Source organism: Pteropus medius, unplaced genomic scaffold (assembly GCF_902729225.1).
Source record: "Pteropus medius unplaced genomic scaffold, Ma_sr-lr_union100, whole genome shotgun sequence".
NCBI classification, from domain to species: Eukaryota; Metazoa; Chordata; class Mammalia; order Chiroptera; family Pteropodidae; genus Pteropus; species Pteropus medius.
In genome coordinates this window covers 20,554,328-20,571,283 of record NW_024351073.1, presented here as the reverse complement: position 1 = coordinate 20,571,283, position 16,956 = coordinate 20,554,328, and the positions used below count along the sequence as shown (strand labels likewise).

General features: G+C 49.0%; 1 protein-coding gene and 1 long non-coding RNA gene across 3 annotated transcripts in view; one reads left to right on the top strand and one right to left on the bottom strand.

Moving 5' to 3' along the window:
• LOC120586274 (uncharacterized) overlaps positions 1-7,084 on the bottom strand; it is a 13,578-nt gene extending 6,494 nt beyond the window's left edge. The window contains exons 1-3 of one of the 2 annotated variants that reach the window (XR_005648672.1): positions 6,631-7,084; positions 3,792-3,958; positions 2,404-3,519 (exon numbers count right to left, since the gene is read on the bottom strand). This is a non-coding gene — a long non-coding RNA (uncharacterized LOC120586274). Of the gene's footprint in view, positions 1-2,403; positions 3,520-3,791; positions 3,959-6,630 lie in introns of those variants that run through there. The other variant, XR_005648673.1, reaches the window with a different exon arrangement.
• Positions 7,042-16,956, top strand: part of ROPN1L (rhophilin associated tail protein 1 like) — an 11,875-nt gene continuing 1,960 nt past the window's right edge. Inside the window, exons 1-5 of the mRNA XM_039842782.1 lie at positions 7,042-7,179; positions 7,332-7,505; positions 9,275-9,398; positions 10,241-10,402; positions 15,225-15,400. Coding sequence (XP_039698716.1) covers positions 7,375-7,505; positions 9,275-9,398; positions 10,241-10,402; positions 15,225-15,400 — 593 coding nt within the window. The 5' untranslated portion in view covers positions 7,042-7,179; positions 7,332-7,374. The remainder of the gene's footprint in view (positions 7,180-7,331; positions 7,506-9,274; positions 9,399-10,240; positions 10,403-15,224; positions 15,401-16,956) is intronic.

Genomic DNA, 16,956 nt, shown 5'->3' with positions numbered 1-16,956 from the left:
CAGAATAATATCCCCAACAGCACTGCATCTTACTGGAACTAGGACGTCTGGGATGTTCGCTAAATGCAAATGTGGTTTGGCGTCTTAGATTGACACCGTGAGAAGAGACTGGTTAGAACAGCTGGTCCCGCTGGCCAGTGCGTCATTGGATAGGGATTAGGGAATGCATTTTTCTTAGTTTTCCATGAGTAAATCCCAAAGTTTCCAAAGCTTTTTGTTTACAGATTAAAACTACAAATAAAACCAGCTTGATTTCGTTCATCCAGAAGGAACCTGGCCGAGCTGGCCTTTTAACATAGGAGTGCAGGGTGTATCTGATTGGAAACATGCTGAAAAATCTCAGAGAACTGAACACTTAGAAACTTGGTTTTCTCTTGTAACCACAGCTTCAAGTTAGAAGTTTAGAGAAATAGGGCATTGGGCACATGATCCGAGTATCTGATGGCCATGGCGTATATAGTCAGCGTGAGGCTGGTTGGTTAATGATAACCTCAGTCCTCAGAGAGAATGGGCAGCATGGATCTTCGGAAACAATACAAGAAGTTCCATATGGTATTAAAACCCTAGACTCAGATCTGAGGATTTTTTAAAATAGGAAAGTCAGCCAAAAATAAGCTACCGAATCAAAAGCAACATGTTCCGGTTGTTTTATATAGTTCATTGATTTTCCCCAAAGTGGTAAGCGATTACTTTGAAAGATGTTTTAAAACCTCAGTATCAGGAAGAAAAGGCTTGACATAGAGTTCAGTGTTACACGTTTTGGCACTTTGTAGTCGGCCGCTCTCTCGTGTTTGAAATAAGGTCTCTGGGAGCCCCGCCTTCACTTAGAAATTTAGTCCTGCTGTAAAAAATTAGCATTTTAAAATGTAATGCCACCTGTCTTGGTGTATGTCTATATAAATTGTTCTCTTTGGGAGAAAAATACTATCAAATTGGGCATATAACTTGATTAATTTAGGTTTCTTTTTTTAATTTTTCAGGGAATTTGTAGATCTTATATAAAGCTGTTGGAACACATTTATCTGTTTTACCAGAAAGATACAGGCAGGTAACGTAAAAGATTAAAAACCGTTATTCTACAAAATTTTACATGAATCTTATCAGATATTTTGTAAAAAATCTATCTATCTATATATGAATGGCCAAAAAGTTGCCCTCCATTTCACTTGCAGATACCTTTACTTGTCCGTCTGAATGATTCCCCTAGGTTTTCGGTTGTGCTTCGCCCTGTTGTTTTCAAAAGATGGACACTTTCACATGTCAGCAGATGCTGGCATACTGTTTACTGGGGTAGCATCCAGATTTTATTGCTAATCAATTATTGTTTTACAAATATTTAAACTCATTCAGAAAGTGCTAGTATTGCTGCCCTCCTTTATGTAGAATTTTTAAAAAATGATAGTGTAGTTTTGCTTCACTTTACATTGGGCCAAAACAGCCTTCAAGAAAGTTAATTAGAAGGAAGACCTTTTTGCTTTATTTTTACTATTTATAAATTGAAGACAAATCAACACTTAGTTTTACATGGCCAGTTACCACATGGTCATAGTATAGAGCGTGCAGTTGTTTATTATTAGCAAATTATGTTTGACTTTTAAACTATTAGGTACTAATAGTTGGGCTGAAAACTGAAGAAAAATGCCAATGTGAAGTTTGTGTACAGCTAGCTTTAAAAAAGCTCCATGTTTTCAGGCGATCTTTTCCTGTTAGTTTTCTGGAGAAACAGTGGAGATTGGACGTCTCAATTCCAGATGGAAACAAAAGTAATTTTTATTTCAACATTTAATATAACTTATTACTGTGGGTTCCTGTCTTGTGTTTTCTTTCCCTGTTCGAGTAATAGAGGGTAACCTTTTCTCAAATGATTGGATCTCAGATATGTCATTTCTGTATTGGCAAAATGCTATTAAAGTAATTCTTTAATTTAGGTTGAATTGATGATTTTTTAAAACAATACAAAAAAGTACTGGACATTTCTACATTGTATTGCATTTACACACACACACACGCGCGCGCACACACACGAATGTAGCGCCAGTATATGAACACTGGCACTTTTTAAAACTTTGCAAGTTAGCTACTTATTCTCATTTTTAGAATTGGGTATTTTAAGCTCTCTACTTACTGTGATAAGTTTTTTACATTGTAAAATTAAATGATTATGTTTAAAATACTCCTTTAGAGTGGTACCTATTCAGTTGCAATCAAGAAAAAAAAAAAGTAAAATGTCTTAGTACTAAAGTATTATTAAAAGCTTCATTTGTGGAGATTCTCTGACTTCCTCGCTGGAGCTGTCTTGTATCTCACTTAATTTTCCCCTCAATCAGATGTTTTCCCTTCAGCTTGTATACTGCCCTGTGTCATTTTTTAAAAGAGCTGTCACGAGTAAGGGCTTTTTTCAAATAATCCCTGACAATATTTCAGCATTAATACAACATAAAGAGAAGACAGTATGTATGTTTTTATTCCTCTGTGTGTCTTACGAGTGCCTCAGTGTGTAGTCATGAAAATAACATAGTACCTTAAATGAACAGGTATCGACTAAGGCCTAGACATGACTGTTGTAGAAGCTAATAGAACACTTCGTTATTTGGGATGTCGATTTTCTATTAAAGCAAACACCTTGGATACCCAGACCAATTTTATCTGTATATACTAAAATGCTCCCTTTTTTATGTGGTTGGTTGTTGCCTTCTGAGTTGCGAGAACAGAATTGAATAAAGTGAATGTTAGTCGTAGCCTATATTTTTTGGTCGGTTTGTTTTTGCTTTATTGCAAAATTGCTTCAGAATTACAGAAATGTGCATTATTAGCATAGGTATATAATCCAGATATTTTTAACGATTATTTAAGAAAAAATCTGCTCACATTGCATGGGATTATAGCCCCTCTGTTCTAAGTATGAATTTAAAACTGTGGTTGCAGAGGACACATCCCTCCCCTCCCCTCCCCGCACCACACCGTCCTTAACGGCTGTCCCCTTTGGGAACCTCGTCTTTCACCCACCTCTGCGCCTTTGCTGCGAGCGCCCAGCGTCCTAGGCGCACCAGGTTGCACCCTCTTCTGGTGGCTACTGGGATAGAGTCATACCAGTCAAATCCATTTGACATAATTGACCGTGTCTCAGAGGAAAAGGAAATGCCTGCACGAGGATCTTTTTCTCCTCAGTGCCCTGTGTGAAGAGATCCTTTTGTTTCTAATTTTGTTTTGTTTGTTTCTAAATTCAATTTTATTCTATGATTTTTTTAATCAAGTGCATTTTTATTTAAATGCAGTGGGGTTAGGCGAAATGCTATTTGAATCAGAGCATCTATCATCTACGTACGAAACTGAAATTTTACAGCAAAGGAAATTGCACAGTGAATGTCAGAAAGTGGTCATTAGCGCCCCCTGCTGCACACATGGGACTGATGCCCTGACGGGTAGCGCTCTTCTCCCAGCCGCAGCCCAGCGTTTTTCTGCGGTCTGGTTTCCTGCACTGTACTTCCCTCTGTAGCTGAACGAGGCCCGGGGGTCTGCCTTCAAGAAGCCGTCAGAGTGGGAAAGAACAGAAAAGCGAACCAAACGTTCTGTTAGAGCAATGAATAAAATGCCTCGAGGCGAGGAGAGGAGGGGTCTGCGAGGCCCTCCCGGGGTCCTTAATTACTGTTTTGTGTGTATAGGCACCCCTCCCCCCAGGGCCCCACAATTCCTCTTTGAGCCTCCTTCCTTCTGCTCCACTCAGCCCCACACTGCACTACAACTGTCCATATGTCAACAGCCAATAACCTGTGTGACATCCCTTTACGTACCACTTCACACTTTGATCCTCTTTGAAACGTCTTCCTTTTATGTGTGTAACTGTGGTATCTGCTTGGCCAGTAACTCTCCTTTAGGACAAGAAGCTAGGAGTCCTGTTCGTTGACTCCTTTGTTCTTTGGTCAAACATGATTTCTGCTGGCTGCACAGTCCCCTTGGTCTGATGGAGGAAAACAGAGAGCCCAGAATTAGACCCACAAATACACGGCTGATTTTTGTCAAAGGTGAAAAAGTCAAATAGTGCTTGAAGAATTGGACATCCTGCTGCAAAATTAAAAATCGATCCGTTTCTCAACATATGCAAAACTTAACTCAAAATTGATTATAGTCCTAAATGTAAAAAACTGCAAACTGTGTAAGGTCTAGATGAAAACAGGGGAAAATGTTTAGTCTTGGGTTAGGTGTAGATTTAGATTAGATACAATCCCCAAATCACAATCCATAGAAGAAAGATTTGATGAATTGGACTTTACAAAATCAAAAACAGCTGCTCTTTGAAATACACTCTTAAAAGAGAACAGAAAGATAAGCTGTGGAAAGTATTTGCAAAACGTCTGATAAAGGACATGAATTCAGAACAGACAAGTCTCAAAATGCAATAGTAAGAAAACCTATTTGCTGATTTAAAAACAATAATGTAAATATACTTCACTGAAGTTGGTATACAGATGGTAAATAACCACACAAGAAGCTGTTCAACATCATGGCATTAGGAAAATCCACATTAAAACTACAATGTCATGCCACCGCGAATCTTGTTAATTTTAGAAAGGTTAAAATGAAAATTACTGACCAATTTGGTGAAGACGTGGAAGAACTGGAACTCTCATTCTCTGCTGGAGGGAACATAAAATGGTACAACTGTTTTGGAAAATGGGCATTTCTTAGAAGGTTGGACTATGTACTTATTACCACTCCTAGTTATTTACCAAGAGAAAAGCTTAAATTCAGATGAGGACTAGAACATGAGTGTTCACACATGGCTTTATTTGTAATAGCCCAAAGCTGGAGACAATCCACATGCCCATCAAGAGGTGAATGGACAGATGATTATCCATACAATGAAATATTGCTCAGCAATAAAAAGCAACTAACTATTGATATATACATGGACAAATCTCGAAATAATTATGCTGAGTGAAGTAGACCCAAACTGTACTGTATGCTTTCATTTATATAAAATTCTGGAAAATGCAAAGTAACCACAGAAATCTATAGAAAGCAGCTCAGTAGGGGCGGGGTTCGGCAAGAAGGATTTGGAGGGATTTCAAAGGGGCATGAAGAAATAGGGGTGATGGATGTGTTCCCTATCTCAATGGGGTTCTGGTTTGACATGCATACATTATGTCAAAACTTACCGAATTACACACTCCAAGTCTGTGCAATTTATTGCATGTTAATTACCTCAATTTTAAAAAGTAATACTGCGTTCATACAGGCTCCCTAACAGACCATTCCATACCTTCTTTCCTCAAAGTGCCACTTTCTCCTCTTACCTCGTTTTTGGCTGTTGACTCTTATTCCTATTTCACTGAGAAGTTAGAAGCAATCGGAACAGAACTTTTCACTCGTTCACACCCTCCGGCCCATGACGCCCTGTGTTTGGTGAGCTCCAGGCAGCCTCCCTTTTCCAGAATGGGCGAAACCTCAGGGCCTTTGCACTTGCTGTTGGCTGTGTCTTAATATTCTTCACCCAGGCTTTGCCCAGCCTGCTCATTCTTTACCGAAGTGTTATTCTAAGTGAGGGTCATCTAAAATCGCAGCTCCTGGGGCATTCTTTCCCTCTTCTGTATTTTTCTCTTTCATGTTTATCAACATACTATAGGGTTTACCTTTCTTGTTGATAATTTGCGTGTCTTTCCCCACTTGAATGCGAGCTCCAGAGATTTTTTGTGAAACTATTTGTGGATTACTACTGTATTCCAGAACAGTCGTTGGGACATATTTGGCATTCAATAAAATCACAGAGTAAGTAAGTAAGTGAATCAAAATCAAAATAATGTATATATGGTTAAAATGAAACCTGAAAGCCCCCGTCCAGTCTCGAGGGAACCAGTCAGTTTAGCATACACCCCAGACTGTGCTCTGCACAAACATATATTCACTTAAGTTTTCTGAAAGACAGTTAACCCATTTTATTATATGCTATAGTAAACATTTTTGTCCATATTAGTTGATATATTCAAGCTGCTATTTCTGTAGAACAAATTCCTAGAAAATCGCTGTCATCAAAAATATTTAAATTGCCACCAAAATGTACTAATTAACACTCCTCTCTCATCAGTGTATAAGATTTCCTATTTCCCCATATCGTCATCAACATTAGTGACTATTTTCAGTTTTTGCTAATGTTGTTAATTCGGAAACGTGTATAACTCAAGGTAGTCGAGTCATGGTTGGGGCTTGATGCCTCTCCAGAAGTAAGGAGAGTTTTGTCTTTGGCCCATCCCGGAAACAGCTCGTATTAGTGCTCCATCTTCCTGTCTAGAGGTGAGCAAGGGGTGATGGGTCTCAGGGCCTCTTTCATTCAGTGTGGGTGTTAAGCAGCTGCAGCAGCCAGCCAGGATATTCCCTAAAGGAAGGCTCAGATCTTGCATGCTGCCTGGTCAGCATCCACCAGAATGGGAGTTTCTCCCACCCTTCCACCCAAAGCTATTGTATCAGAAGGGGTGACTTATTTTCTCCTATACCCAATCAGATTAGCTAACCGCCACCCCCCAACCCCCATCTTAGTTAGGAAAACAAGTTAAGTAGAATCCTCTTTTAGCTGTGAACTCCCCACTGTCTAAACTCTAAGTGGCTTTTCAACTGATATCCGAAGAATGAGTTCACCAGAGACCGGCCTGTGCACGGCGCCCAGGAGGAGACGTCTCTTGGATAAGCCGCCAAAGGCCGGTGCAGGGTGAACGGAGCCGCTGAGCAAGGCAGGAGCTCAGATTCCTTCAGGGAGGCTCCTGCCGCCTAGAGATCGGCAGCAGTGACTTTAATGGTTTCCTACTTAGGAGGACCTCTGTCACCTCGTCCCTAAGTTTCACGTGGCCACAGCAAGGAGGCGGGGTGTCCTTTGTGAATGTGTAGCCCCAGTCGGCAGTGGAAAAGCGATCAGAAGGCCCCTTTCGAAGTGAGAGAGCTCCTGCAGCAGCTCTAAACTATCGGGGGAGAGGGGTGTGCGTGCGTGGGGGACGGGAGGCGGGCCGCGTCCGGACTGCGCAAGCGCACTGCCTCCCGCTCGTGGGCGGTGCCGGGGCGGGGCGTGCGTCGCGGTTGCCTGGATACCGCGGCGCAACAGTAGCGGCCGCCGGAGCTGCGGAGCGTCTGGGCCTGGGCTGCGCTGCCAGGGGCTGTTGGCCCTCGTTTTCCGAGGTGCCGGAGGAGGAGCGGGTAAGGGCCCATACCGGCCGCGCCTCTCGGCCTGCTCCAAACCCGGGGTCCCGGGCCGGACCCGGATCCCGGACCCCTGAGCCGGCCCCACACCTGGGGAGGGCGGGCGGCCGCGCCCCCGCCGCTGACGCGCCGCCCCTGCTCCCCCGCAGCACGCCTAGGTCGCCCCAGCCTGTGTCCCGTCCTTGGAGAGAGATGCCGCTTCCCGATACCATGTTCTGCGCGCAGCAGATCCACATTCCGCCGGAGCTGCCGGACATCCTGAAGCAGTTCACCAAGGCGGCGATCCGCACGCAGCCCGCCGACGTGCTGCAGTGGTCCGCGGGGTAAGCGCCTGCGGCCAGGGTCGGGGCGGCCGGCCCCGCGCCCGGGCGCGCCGTGCCCCGACGCTCAGGACGCGCAGAGGGTCCCCTTCAGCACCGGGGGTGTCCACGCCTAAGCATCTATCTAGGAAGCATTAGGGTTTGTTCACCCCGGGACCAGAAATCGCTGCCGAAAGCTCACTTATCTACAAAGTAACGACAGTGTTCGGAGGGCGATGCACATAGACGAACACTTAGACAGCAGTTGCATTGGGCATCACGTTGCGGCATTGTTATCCGATCCAACTATTACAGTCCCTTTATTTTATTTGTAAAGGAGGAATCTTATGGCCTGGTCCCTCCTCCCCCGGGAACCTTCCCAGGGTCAGGTCCTGGCCGAGTTAATGAGAACCAGAGTGACAGCGCCATCTCGGCCGTAGGCTGCATTATGGCTAAACCCTGCCCCGCTGACTTCACAGCAAACAAGCCTTTACAGTTTCTTTGCGGCAAACATCGTAACCATTTCCACATTCATAATTTTAAAGTTACAAGCCAACAGACCTTAGAACCATTAAAGTAAACCCTTTCGGTTTTCTAGGGAAACTCTTTGCCCCTTTTCAGTAAACGGACTTAGAAGCTCAATGTGATGAACACAAGAATCACTATCAGTATAAATTTAACTAAAATGTTTTAGTAACTATGATGTTGGCTTTTACTGACCTTCTCTAAACTGGATAAGCAAGGTAAATTCGTTTCCTGTGACGGCTAGAACAAGACCCCACGAAACTTGAAGGCTTAAAACAACAGACATTTATTCTCTTTCAGTTCTGGTGGCCGAAAGTCAAAAGCAGTTTCACCAGGCTGATGTCAAGATGCTGGCAGGGCTTCGCTCTTTCCAGAAGTGCTAGGAAGAATCTGATGGGTTTCCCCACCCTTCCTAGCTTCTGGAGCTGCTTTCCTTCTATTCTTTGGCTCATGGCCCCTTCCTCCGTCTTTAATGCCAGTAGGGTGGCATCTTCCTCTTTTTAAGGACACTTCCTCCGCCTTCCTCTTTTTAAGGACACTTGTGGTTACGTTTAGGACTGATCCAGGTAATTCAGGATCATTTTCCCATCTCAAAATCCTCAATCACACACTAGGCAAAATTCCTATTTCCATGTAAAATAAGCTCCCCAGTTTCCAGAATGAGGACCTGGATCTCTTTGGGTCCCTTACTGCACCTGCTTCTCAAGGCTACTTGTTAATCCAGCACTTGGCCTTCTGACAACACTTCTTCTAGTTACTTCTGAAATACTCTTTCAAGGTTCTTGTCAGAAAAAGTATGGCCTCTGGTTTTAACCATTATTCAAGCCTAAACAAAAGGTAGTTAGGACTCTTAAGAGTTTATTTTTACTCTACAAAACATTCCAAGATTTTATCTTTTTTTTTTTTCTTGGAACATTAGGTTATATTTGGTAACACTTTAGAGACAACAATTTTAAGCTTCACTTTAATTTAAAAGGCTTGAGAACTTTCTGAATGTTTCATGCGACTAATTTCAAGAACAATTTCGGAGTCGAAGAGAAAAACCAGGTATTAGTCATTAAGTAGTGGACTCAGATGTGTTCCAATGCTCAGTGCTCCTGGGAACCCTAGGACAGGGACTGTCACCTGCACTTTGCAGACAGAGACATGGAGGCAGCAGATTGGGTCAAGTGGGAGGAACCGGGACCCGTTTAAGAAAGTGCATTAATTGTTACTATCTGATTTGCTTTTCTGCGTGTTGAGCCTTAAGCGGTGCCTGCTGTGCTTAGGTATTTTTCAGCTTTGTCAAGAGGCGATCCACTTCCTGTAAAGGACCGAATCGAGATGCCTGTGGCCACTCAGAAAACAGACACGGGCCTGACTCAGGGACTCCTTCGAGTTCTGCATAAGCAGGTACGAGAGGGTCTGCATTGTCTGGGTCCCCGACCTGTGGAGAGCCTGGCCTGGCCCTGGATGGCAGCCCTCGGGGAGTCTGCTCGCTGTTACAGAGACGAGGTGACAGGAAATGTATCGGCCAGCTTTGGGGCTCAGCATTCATGACGATTGGGTCGTATTGCTGAAAAATGCCACCACTGGTGTAACCTTGACTTCTAAAGTGACTGGTGCCCATTATACATTTTGAAATGCTGTGCTTCTGTGCAGGATACAGTAACTTCTGAAAGTCGGTTCTTTTCAAGGGCTCTCTTTTTTGAGGGAAAACAAACAAGCATCGAAAGGGGTAGCTTGGGAAGAGACACGCTAACGTTGCCCCAGACTTTTCACATGGAATGCCGCCAGCCCGTGGCAGAAGTTATCCGTTTGAAAATGGGAGAAGGGATATATTTATTTTTGGTTTTAAGATTTCTCCCATTTTACCCGTTAACAGTTTTATGGGGCTGGATTTTAAAAGCTTTTCTTTTATTTATTGAAGTTAATTTTTTTATTGTGAAGTATTTCAGACAGACAGTAGAGAATCATACACCCAACGTCATTATGCCTGTTTTATTAAGTTATAACATTATGCCGTATTTGCTTCACAGTCCTTATTTAGGAAGTAAATTGTCAGTATCTAGCTCGTACCACACACACTCTCCCTTTCCCTCCCCGGGGGTGACTGGGTCCTGGATTCGGGATTCACTTGTCCCTGCATGGGGCTGGGAGGGTACTTGGGATATGTTTAAGTATTCACAGCATGATATTACTTCATGGCTTTTTAAAGCCTATATAAATCGTATCATATCGTATGTTCTGAACAGTGTAGCCACAGGCAGTATGTGGACTTGGCCGACCTTGAGCAGAAATGGGGAAAACTGTGCCTGCCCATAGAAAAATTCAGAGCTCTCTTGCAGCTGGATCCTTGTGAACACGAAATAGAGTGGATGAAATTTTTAGCGCTTGGATGTAGCATGCTTGGCGGGGTAAGTACCTAGAAACACTGTACCGATAATCCTGTGTAATCATAGGCCTGGCTGAAAAGAATCTAGGTATTTCAGTAACGGAAGGAATCACTTTCATTACTTTAGTAACTTTTGTCTCAGAAAAGCAATTTTTTTTCAGATGCCTATTGTATTTTCAGGCTTCAAGTTATTTTAATTTACAGAAGTTACTTATGAATATCTCGATTTAAGAGACATTAACAGTAGATAAAACATATGGATACTTTTAAAACATATTTAAGTTTTAAGAGAATGCATCACTGCCTTTTTATTAAACTACACACCGTTTGGTAAATGGGTGATATCTGTTTCCTTAGTCTGTGGAAAATGGCATAAAATTATGTTATACTTTAGTTAAAATCTATTGTTAGTAACTAGCAGATACATCGTAACCCAAACAAATCCATCCTGAAGACCAGACAGCCCTCTGGTTCTGGAGGCGAGAGGTCTGGGAGCCAGCGGGACCCCGGGGTGGGGCTGGGGGCTGGGAGGGCATTGGCAGGCCTCCCTTTCGAAGTCTAGAACCTCTCTCTTCGGCTCCAGTGTTTGAGTCACTCTGTGAGACGTGGGTGGAGTGGAGGGAGAGTCACCGCTTTAAGCTCTGAAGAAAGGGGGTTGAAAAAAGGGAACCCCCTTTAGAGATGAGCATTTTCTTTTTACTCTTTCCCTTCAGTCTCTGGGCCCGAGTACATAACTGGATGATTCACAATCCTCGCTTCATGGCGCACACTCACCTTGGGGCCATGCATGAGCCTCTTTCATTCTGTTTTATTTTTTAAAAAATTACTTTATCTGATACCACCCTACATGGTCACTAACTCCGGCAATAGCCTGCAGCCAGGTGCCTGTGTCCCCGCTTCCACCCCGGGCCCTGGCCTCCTGCACCCGGAGACAGGCTCTCCTGAGTGTCACGCCTCCCTCTTGTCACATGTGCACCCCAAGAAATACCTTCCCTAATTGTAGTGGTCTTATTTTTATGAAAGGATAATTGTGTTGTTAGCAATCTTCTGGGACTTCTTTCCATCCCCAGTTAGATTTCTGCATTTATTCATCACAGACTGCTGTCGCTCATTCCCCCTGCTGTGTCTGTCATACCCACTGTGAGAACACACTGCAATGCACCCTTCGTCAGTGGCCGCAGGGAGAGTGTGAAAGCCCAGTGAGCTCCTGCCGGCCTGGCCTGCCGCTGGGGACTGTCTGTTAGCCACGGGCAGGGCGGCCGCCCCTGGCCCAGCTGTGCTGAGAGCCGGGCACTGGCTGACCGGTAGCAAAGACAGTCTCAGATGTCGCCAAGGGAGTGTCTCAGTCGAGTGTCCACGGGAAGGCCAAAGACAAGTAAATTTAATTATTGGAGGACACTTTATGTTGTTTGGTTCCTCTGGAACTCTGCGAAATCAAGATTTTAATACTATCATATCTAATATTTGGATTGTTCACGGTTTGTGCCTCTCAACTTAGTTGTGAAATTTAGATTTTTATGATGCTGAGCAATTAGAAAATTTTATATTTTGGATCCGTCTTTTTAAATTTCTACCTCCCTGATTGTGAAAATGAAGCACTAGATTTAAAACCAAACGACCTGTTTTGGAAGGTGAGCTCTGGTATCCATGTGTGACACTAGATGGAGACATTTTGTCAAGGATGGCTCTCCACCTTCTAAACTTGCCTGCTCTGTGGAAGAGAGCTGGCAGGCCTCTCTTATCTTCCAGTGATAGGTCACTTACCCCAGCCTGCCCAGGCGGGGGCCCGCCCTGTCCCCTCACTAAGCCAGCTCAGCAGTAGTGTTTGCTGTTGGCCATGACTCCTTCCTGCTGTGGGGAGCCCCCGCCCTCGGCCTCTGGGATGAGGTTCAAGTGTGGAAGACTCGTTCAGGTTTTAAACAGCCAAGTTTCTCCAAGTGGCCTCTGCAGCCCATTCTGAGGTCGCCAAGAAGATTCCTTTACCTTCCGAGGCCAGGGACAAGATACGGCCGCCCGCTAGGCGTGATGGCCTCTAGAGGAGGCGGCTGGGCCCACCTGCCCCAGAACCAGAACCATGTGCCCACTCCGTAGGGAGGGAGGGCTGGGGGGAGGGTGTGCTTCCTGCCGGCGCTGTCTCTGTGCTCACATCCAGTCCGTGCTCGCTGGCGGATGCTGGCGTGGCGGCCACTGCATCCCTTGCCTGGATGATGGCAAAGGCAGCGTCTGCCCTGAGCAGGTTGGCTTCACTCTGGAACCGCGTCCCAGCCACCTGGAGAAGGTGGGACGCCCTCCCGCACCTGCCGCAAGCCCCAGAACCGCGTTTTAGATGCGAATCCCTGCGAGGATGGGAAGAGGGTCGCCAGCTTTTTGAAAATGAGATTTTGGGGGCGGGTGCCACCGCGTCACATCACCTCGGTCTCCGCCTGGGCACAGTCAGGCCACACCTGCGGGAGCGGGGTCTTCTCTGTTCTTATTCTGTTTGATGGGGTAAGTCGAGATATTATTGCCATTTTTACTTTCATGCTCTCTGAAAAGGGACCCTTGGGGGGGCGGTGGTGAGGTGGCTCTGTGTGTCATTATGGTAGCAGCAAAAACTCTGAAACTGAAAAACCGCACGGAATCGGTGTGCCGAAAACGCCCAGGACCGGCAGGTGCCTCGTGCCCGTGTTGCTCACATGTCTGCACTCCCACTCCGACGACGGCTCAGGTGTGAGCACCTGGCTGAAAACAAGTGCCGGTGGCCAGTGGCCCTCCCTGGGAAGCCTCAGGCACCCGAGAGTGAACGGGCAGCGTCAGGAGCTAAGAAGGGTCACCTGCCAGTGTGGTGACACGGAGCCTCGCGACCCACCACCCCTTGGAGTGGAGAAATCTATCTATGAGAAACAGAACTCTCAGCGCAAAACCACGCACGTTGCCTTAGACCCTTCTGGATGTGAAAATTGCTGCCAGCCCTACTGTCAGATATGCCACCGCCTGTGACGTCACCGTGCCTGTGCAGAGGCAGCGGCCCTCGCACGTGCCGATGCGGTTGTCTTTTAAATCCTTCTTTGGCAGTGTCTGACACCCCATCACGCAGATCTCGTCTGCCTGCTCCTCACCAGCTGCCCCCCGCCCTCCCGGCTGCACACCCGCACTCGGCGGGGACTTCCTGTCACATGGAAAAGCAACACCGAGCATCGCGACACGGGTCTGCGAAGCGGAAGCACGGAAGATGCACTGTGAGACCCTCGACTAGCTTTCCCGAGCTGTCCGTCGAGGACGGCCCTGGGCATGGCTGCGCAGTTCCTCGGGGGGTTCGGACGGCCACCCGGGGTTCTCGCCGGGCGTCATCTCGTCCCCAGAGTTAGGCCAGCGTCAGGACTGTGCCGCACAGCCCGGTGTTCCATCGTGGAGAGAGGTGACGGGGGACGGTCTGTGATGCTCGGCCTCATGTTCTCCATCCGAACGCCCGCCATCCGGAATGGGGCCGCCCGCCCGCCCGCCACGCGCGCCCCGGCCAGCCCGGCGGCTGACCGCAGTGGTGGGATGCGCTGGTCAGCAGGCCGGCCCGCCGTGGGCAAGTACTCAGCCCGTCTGGCCCACTGTCCTCGTCGTGCACGGTGACCGTGAGGAGTGGAGGAGATGGCCCGCCGGGCTCTCGGACAGTGCCCAGCACGTGGCGAGTGCTGGCCAGCTCTGCCGTGCTGCGCGGGGACCTCGCCTCTGTCCTACGCCTTTCTCCTCCCCCTGCCGGAAGCGCAAGGTGGCTTCTCTCTGATATTTACCGTGGGGCCTGGCCGAGCTCCTGGAGCGCTGGAGAAGCAAGCTGCCACGTGGTGAGGGGGCCACATGTTGGGGACCCGCAGGCAGCCTGTCAGAGCCCAGGGCGGCTGCCAGCCGGTGGCCAGCGGGGAGCGAGCTCACCAGCCCTACAGCCACAGGGAGCCGAGTCCCGCCAACAGCCTGGGTGACGGTGGGGTGGGCCCCCGAGCACGGGAGCCTCTGGATGGAAGCCAAGCCCTGGCTCACACCGTGACCGGAGCCTGACAGGACACGACTCCCAACCCGCAGAAACTGCTAGATCATCAACATGTGTGGTTTGTTTCAAAAAAAAAAAAAAAAGGAAAAGGCCTGGCTCCAGCCCTCTGCGTGCCCCTGGCCCCACACGCCGCCGCGGGTGCAGTCACGCAGGTGCGTGTGTGGCTTTCCCTGCCACACACAAAACCTCAAGGGAAATCCGGCCCTCGGCTCTGACGGGAGGTGGCTCCCCACCCCGAATGTGCCGCCTCTGCCCTCACCGCTTGAAGGGGAAGGTGGGGAGGGGGGTCGTGCTCTGGAAGCTTCTGCCCATGAGGGTGGAAGCCTCCCCGGGACTGAAGGCCAAGGAGCCGCATTCGGGCTGAAAGTTTGGGACGTCAGCCAGGGTGGGGCCGGGCAGCTGGCCGGGCAGAGGGAGGTGCACAGCGCAGAGCAGGGTGGGCCCCGCACAGGGCCACGGCAAGTGGGCGTCGGCAGGCCCCTGCCAGCCCTGCCTCCGCAGGTGGCACTTTGCTCCATCCCCAGGTATATTGTGGGGCTGAGGGGCTGGAGGGTTTCTGTGTTGGCCTAAGCTTCCTCTTGTCTTTAAAAGTCATCCCATTTTCCTATAAAATCGGTGGATTAAAAATTTTTTCAGACCAGTTGCATCTTCATTAAAACTTTCCTTTTTCTTTCTTTCTTTCACGGCAATGATAAATTCACCTAGTTCTGGAGAATTTCTGTAAAGTACACTCGGGGGTTTCTTGCGTGGCGTCTTGGCGTCGACCTTGGCGTCGACCTTGGCGAGCGCGTGCGGTGCCCCCGCCCTCTGCTTGCCGCGTTTGCAGTCCCTGAGCACCGCCATGAAGCACCTGTGCGAGATCCTGACCACCGACCCCGAGGGGGGCCCCGCGCGCATCCCGTTCGAGACCTTCGCCTACGTGTACCGTTACCTGTCCAGGCTGGACCCCGCGATCTCCGTGGCGGAAACGGAAGTCTACCTCTCCTCACTGAAGGACAGCATGTGAGTACGGCTCTGCCTGGCATCGGGCCCCCTGACCACGCGAGGGGTCCCCTCCTCTCAGCCGCTGTCCTGTGGGCACGGGGCGGGGGACGGGCCCCCACCGGGAGAAGGCTGAGTCCTGCGGAGCGGGAGGAGCTGCGTCCGGCGGGAGGAGCTGCGTCAGGCTGGAGGCGGCTTTTGTCCCCCAGGGCTGCAGGGCAGTGCGGGATTCTAGCTGGGTTCTCCTCAGACCTCAGAAGGAGAAAATGTATCCTGTCTTTAAGAAGAGTTTAGCCAAATTTATCGTGATCCTTAAGTACAGTAGGTCAAGTTGTCGCAAATCAAAGCATATTGAAAAGTAAGGCAGAATTCGTTTCTCAACAGTGACACAGCCCAGTGACTGCAGGTGGGAGGCGTGGCTGGGCCTGCCACACAGCTTCACTCCTGCATGCCTAAACATTTCTCAGGGACCGCTTGTGCACCCCACGCTGTGCAGCTTGGGGGGCAGCTGGGGCGGTGGTGACACCCCCCCCCCGGGCTTTGGCTCCACAGAGCAGGCTCCCTCGGGGGGTGAGGACATCCCTCGTTGGGGTGAAGCCCAGGAAGCCTGGTGACTAGAGAAGTGGAGGCTTTAGGCGAGGCAAGACGGAGCCGGGCGTCCCCAGGCTCCAGCCCCAGAGGGACTGCGCTCCGAGGGCTCCCTGCGCCTCCAAGCGCCCACGTGAGCTGTTGGCGGCAGTGGCTGGCCCTGGGCACGTGTGTGTGGAGCCGGGATGCAGTGGGTGGATCAGATCAGCCCAGGCCCCGTGGGGTTGCAGTCCTGGTGACACGGGACACATGGACACCTAGACAGCAAGCAGAATTGAGTTTCACGGGGACAAGAGAGCCAAGGACGAGGGCTGGTCTGGGAGGCCCCCCGAGAAGCCCAACCGAGCAGGCCTGTCATCACTGCCCAGGCTCGTCTGTCCTGACCTCCTAAACCTCCCACGTCTGTCCGGGATGCCAGAGTGAGCCCCGGCCACCTCCCATCTCACTTCCTGCCTGACAGAACCTGGGCTGTCCCCAAGGACAAGTCCTTGCTCCTTGTCCCTTCCAGTCCACGCCCCCTCCTCTCTCCTCCAGAACCCCCTTTGAGGCCCCGGCCACCGGGCCGTGCCTCCCGACTCCGTGGACCACTCTGTCTTTCCTCTAGTCTGTCATCCACAGACTTCGTGAGCACTCCTTGGGACTCCTTGGTCACTCTCTTCCTGTCCACGTCACACCTGGGCCACTGTCCTCCCAAATGGTGCCAGACATCCATGTGAGGACAGCGCTGGTGGGGGGCGGTGCTGCAGGAGCCCCCGGCTGGGGGGAGGGGCAGTGAGCAAGGAAGCGCTGCAGAGGGCGGAATACGCTGGAGGAAGGGGAGCCAGGGCAGACGGGGGCGGGGACCGGAGGCCTCGGCGGGCCTTGTCCAGTTTGGCGGATTCCAGAGCTGTTTCTTACATTGGCTGCAGAGGTCACCGTGCCCCTGGCATTGGTGATTTCAGAGAAGCAGGGGGACAGAGGAGACAAGAAAGTATAGGCTCCAGCTTTTC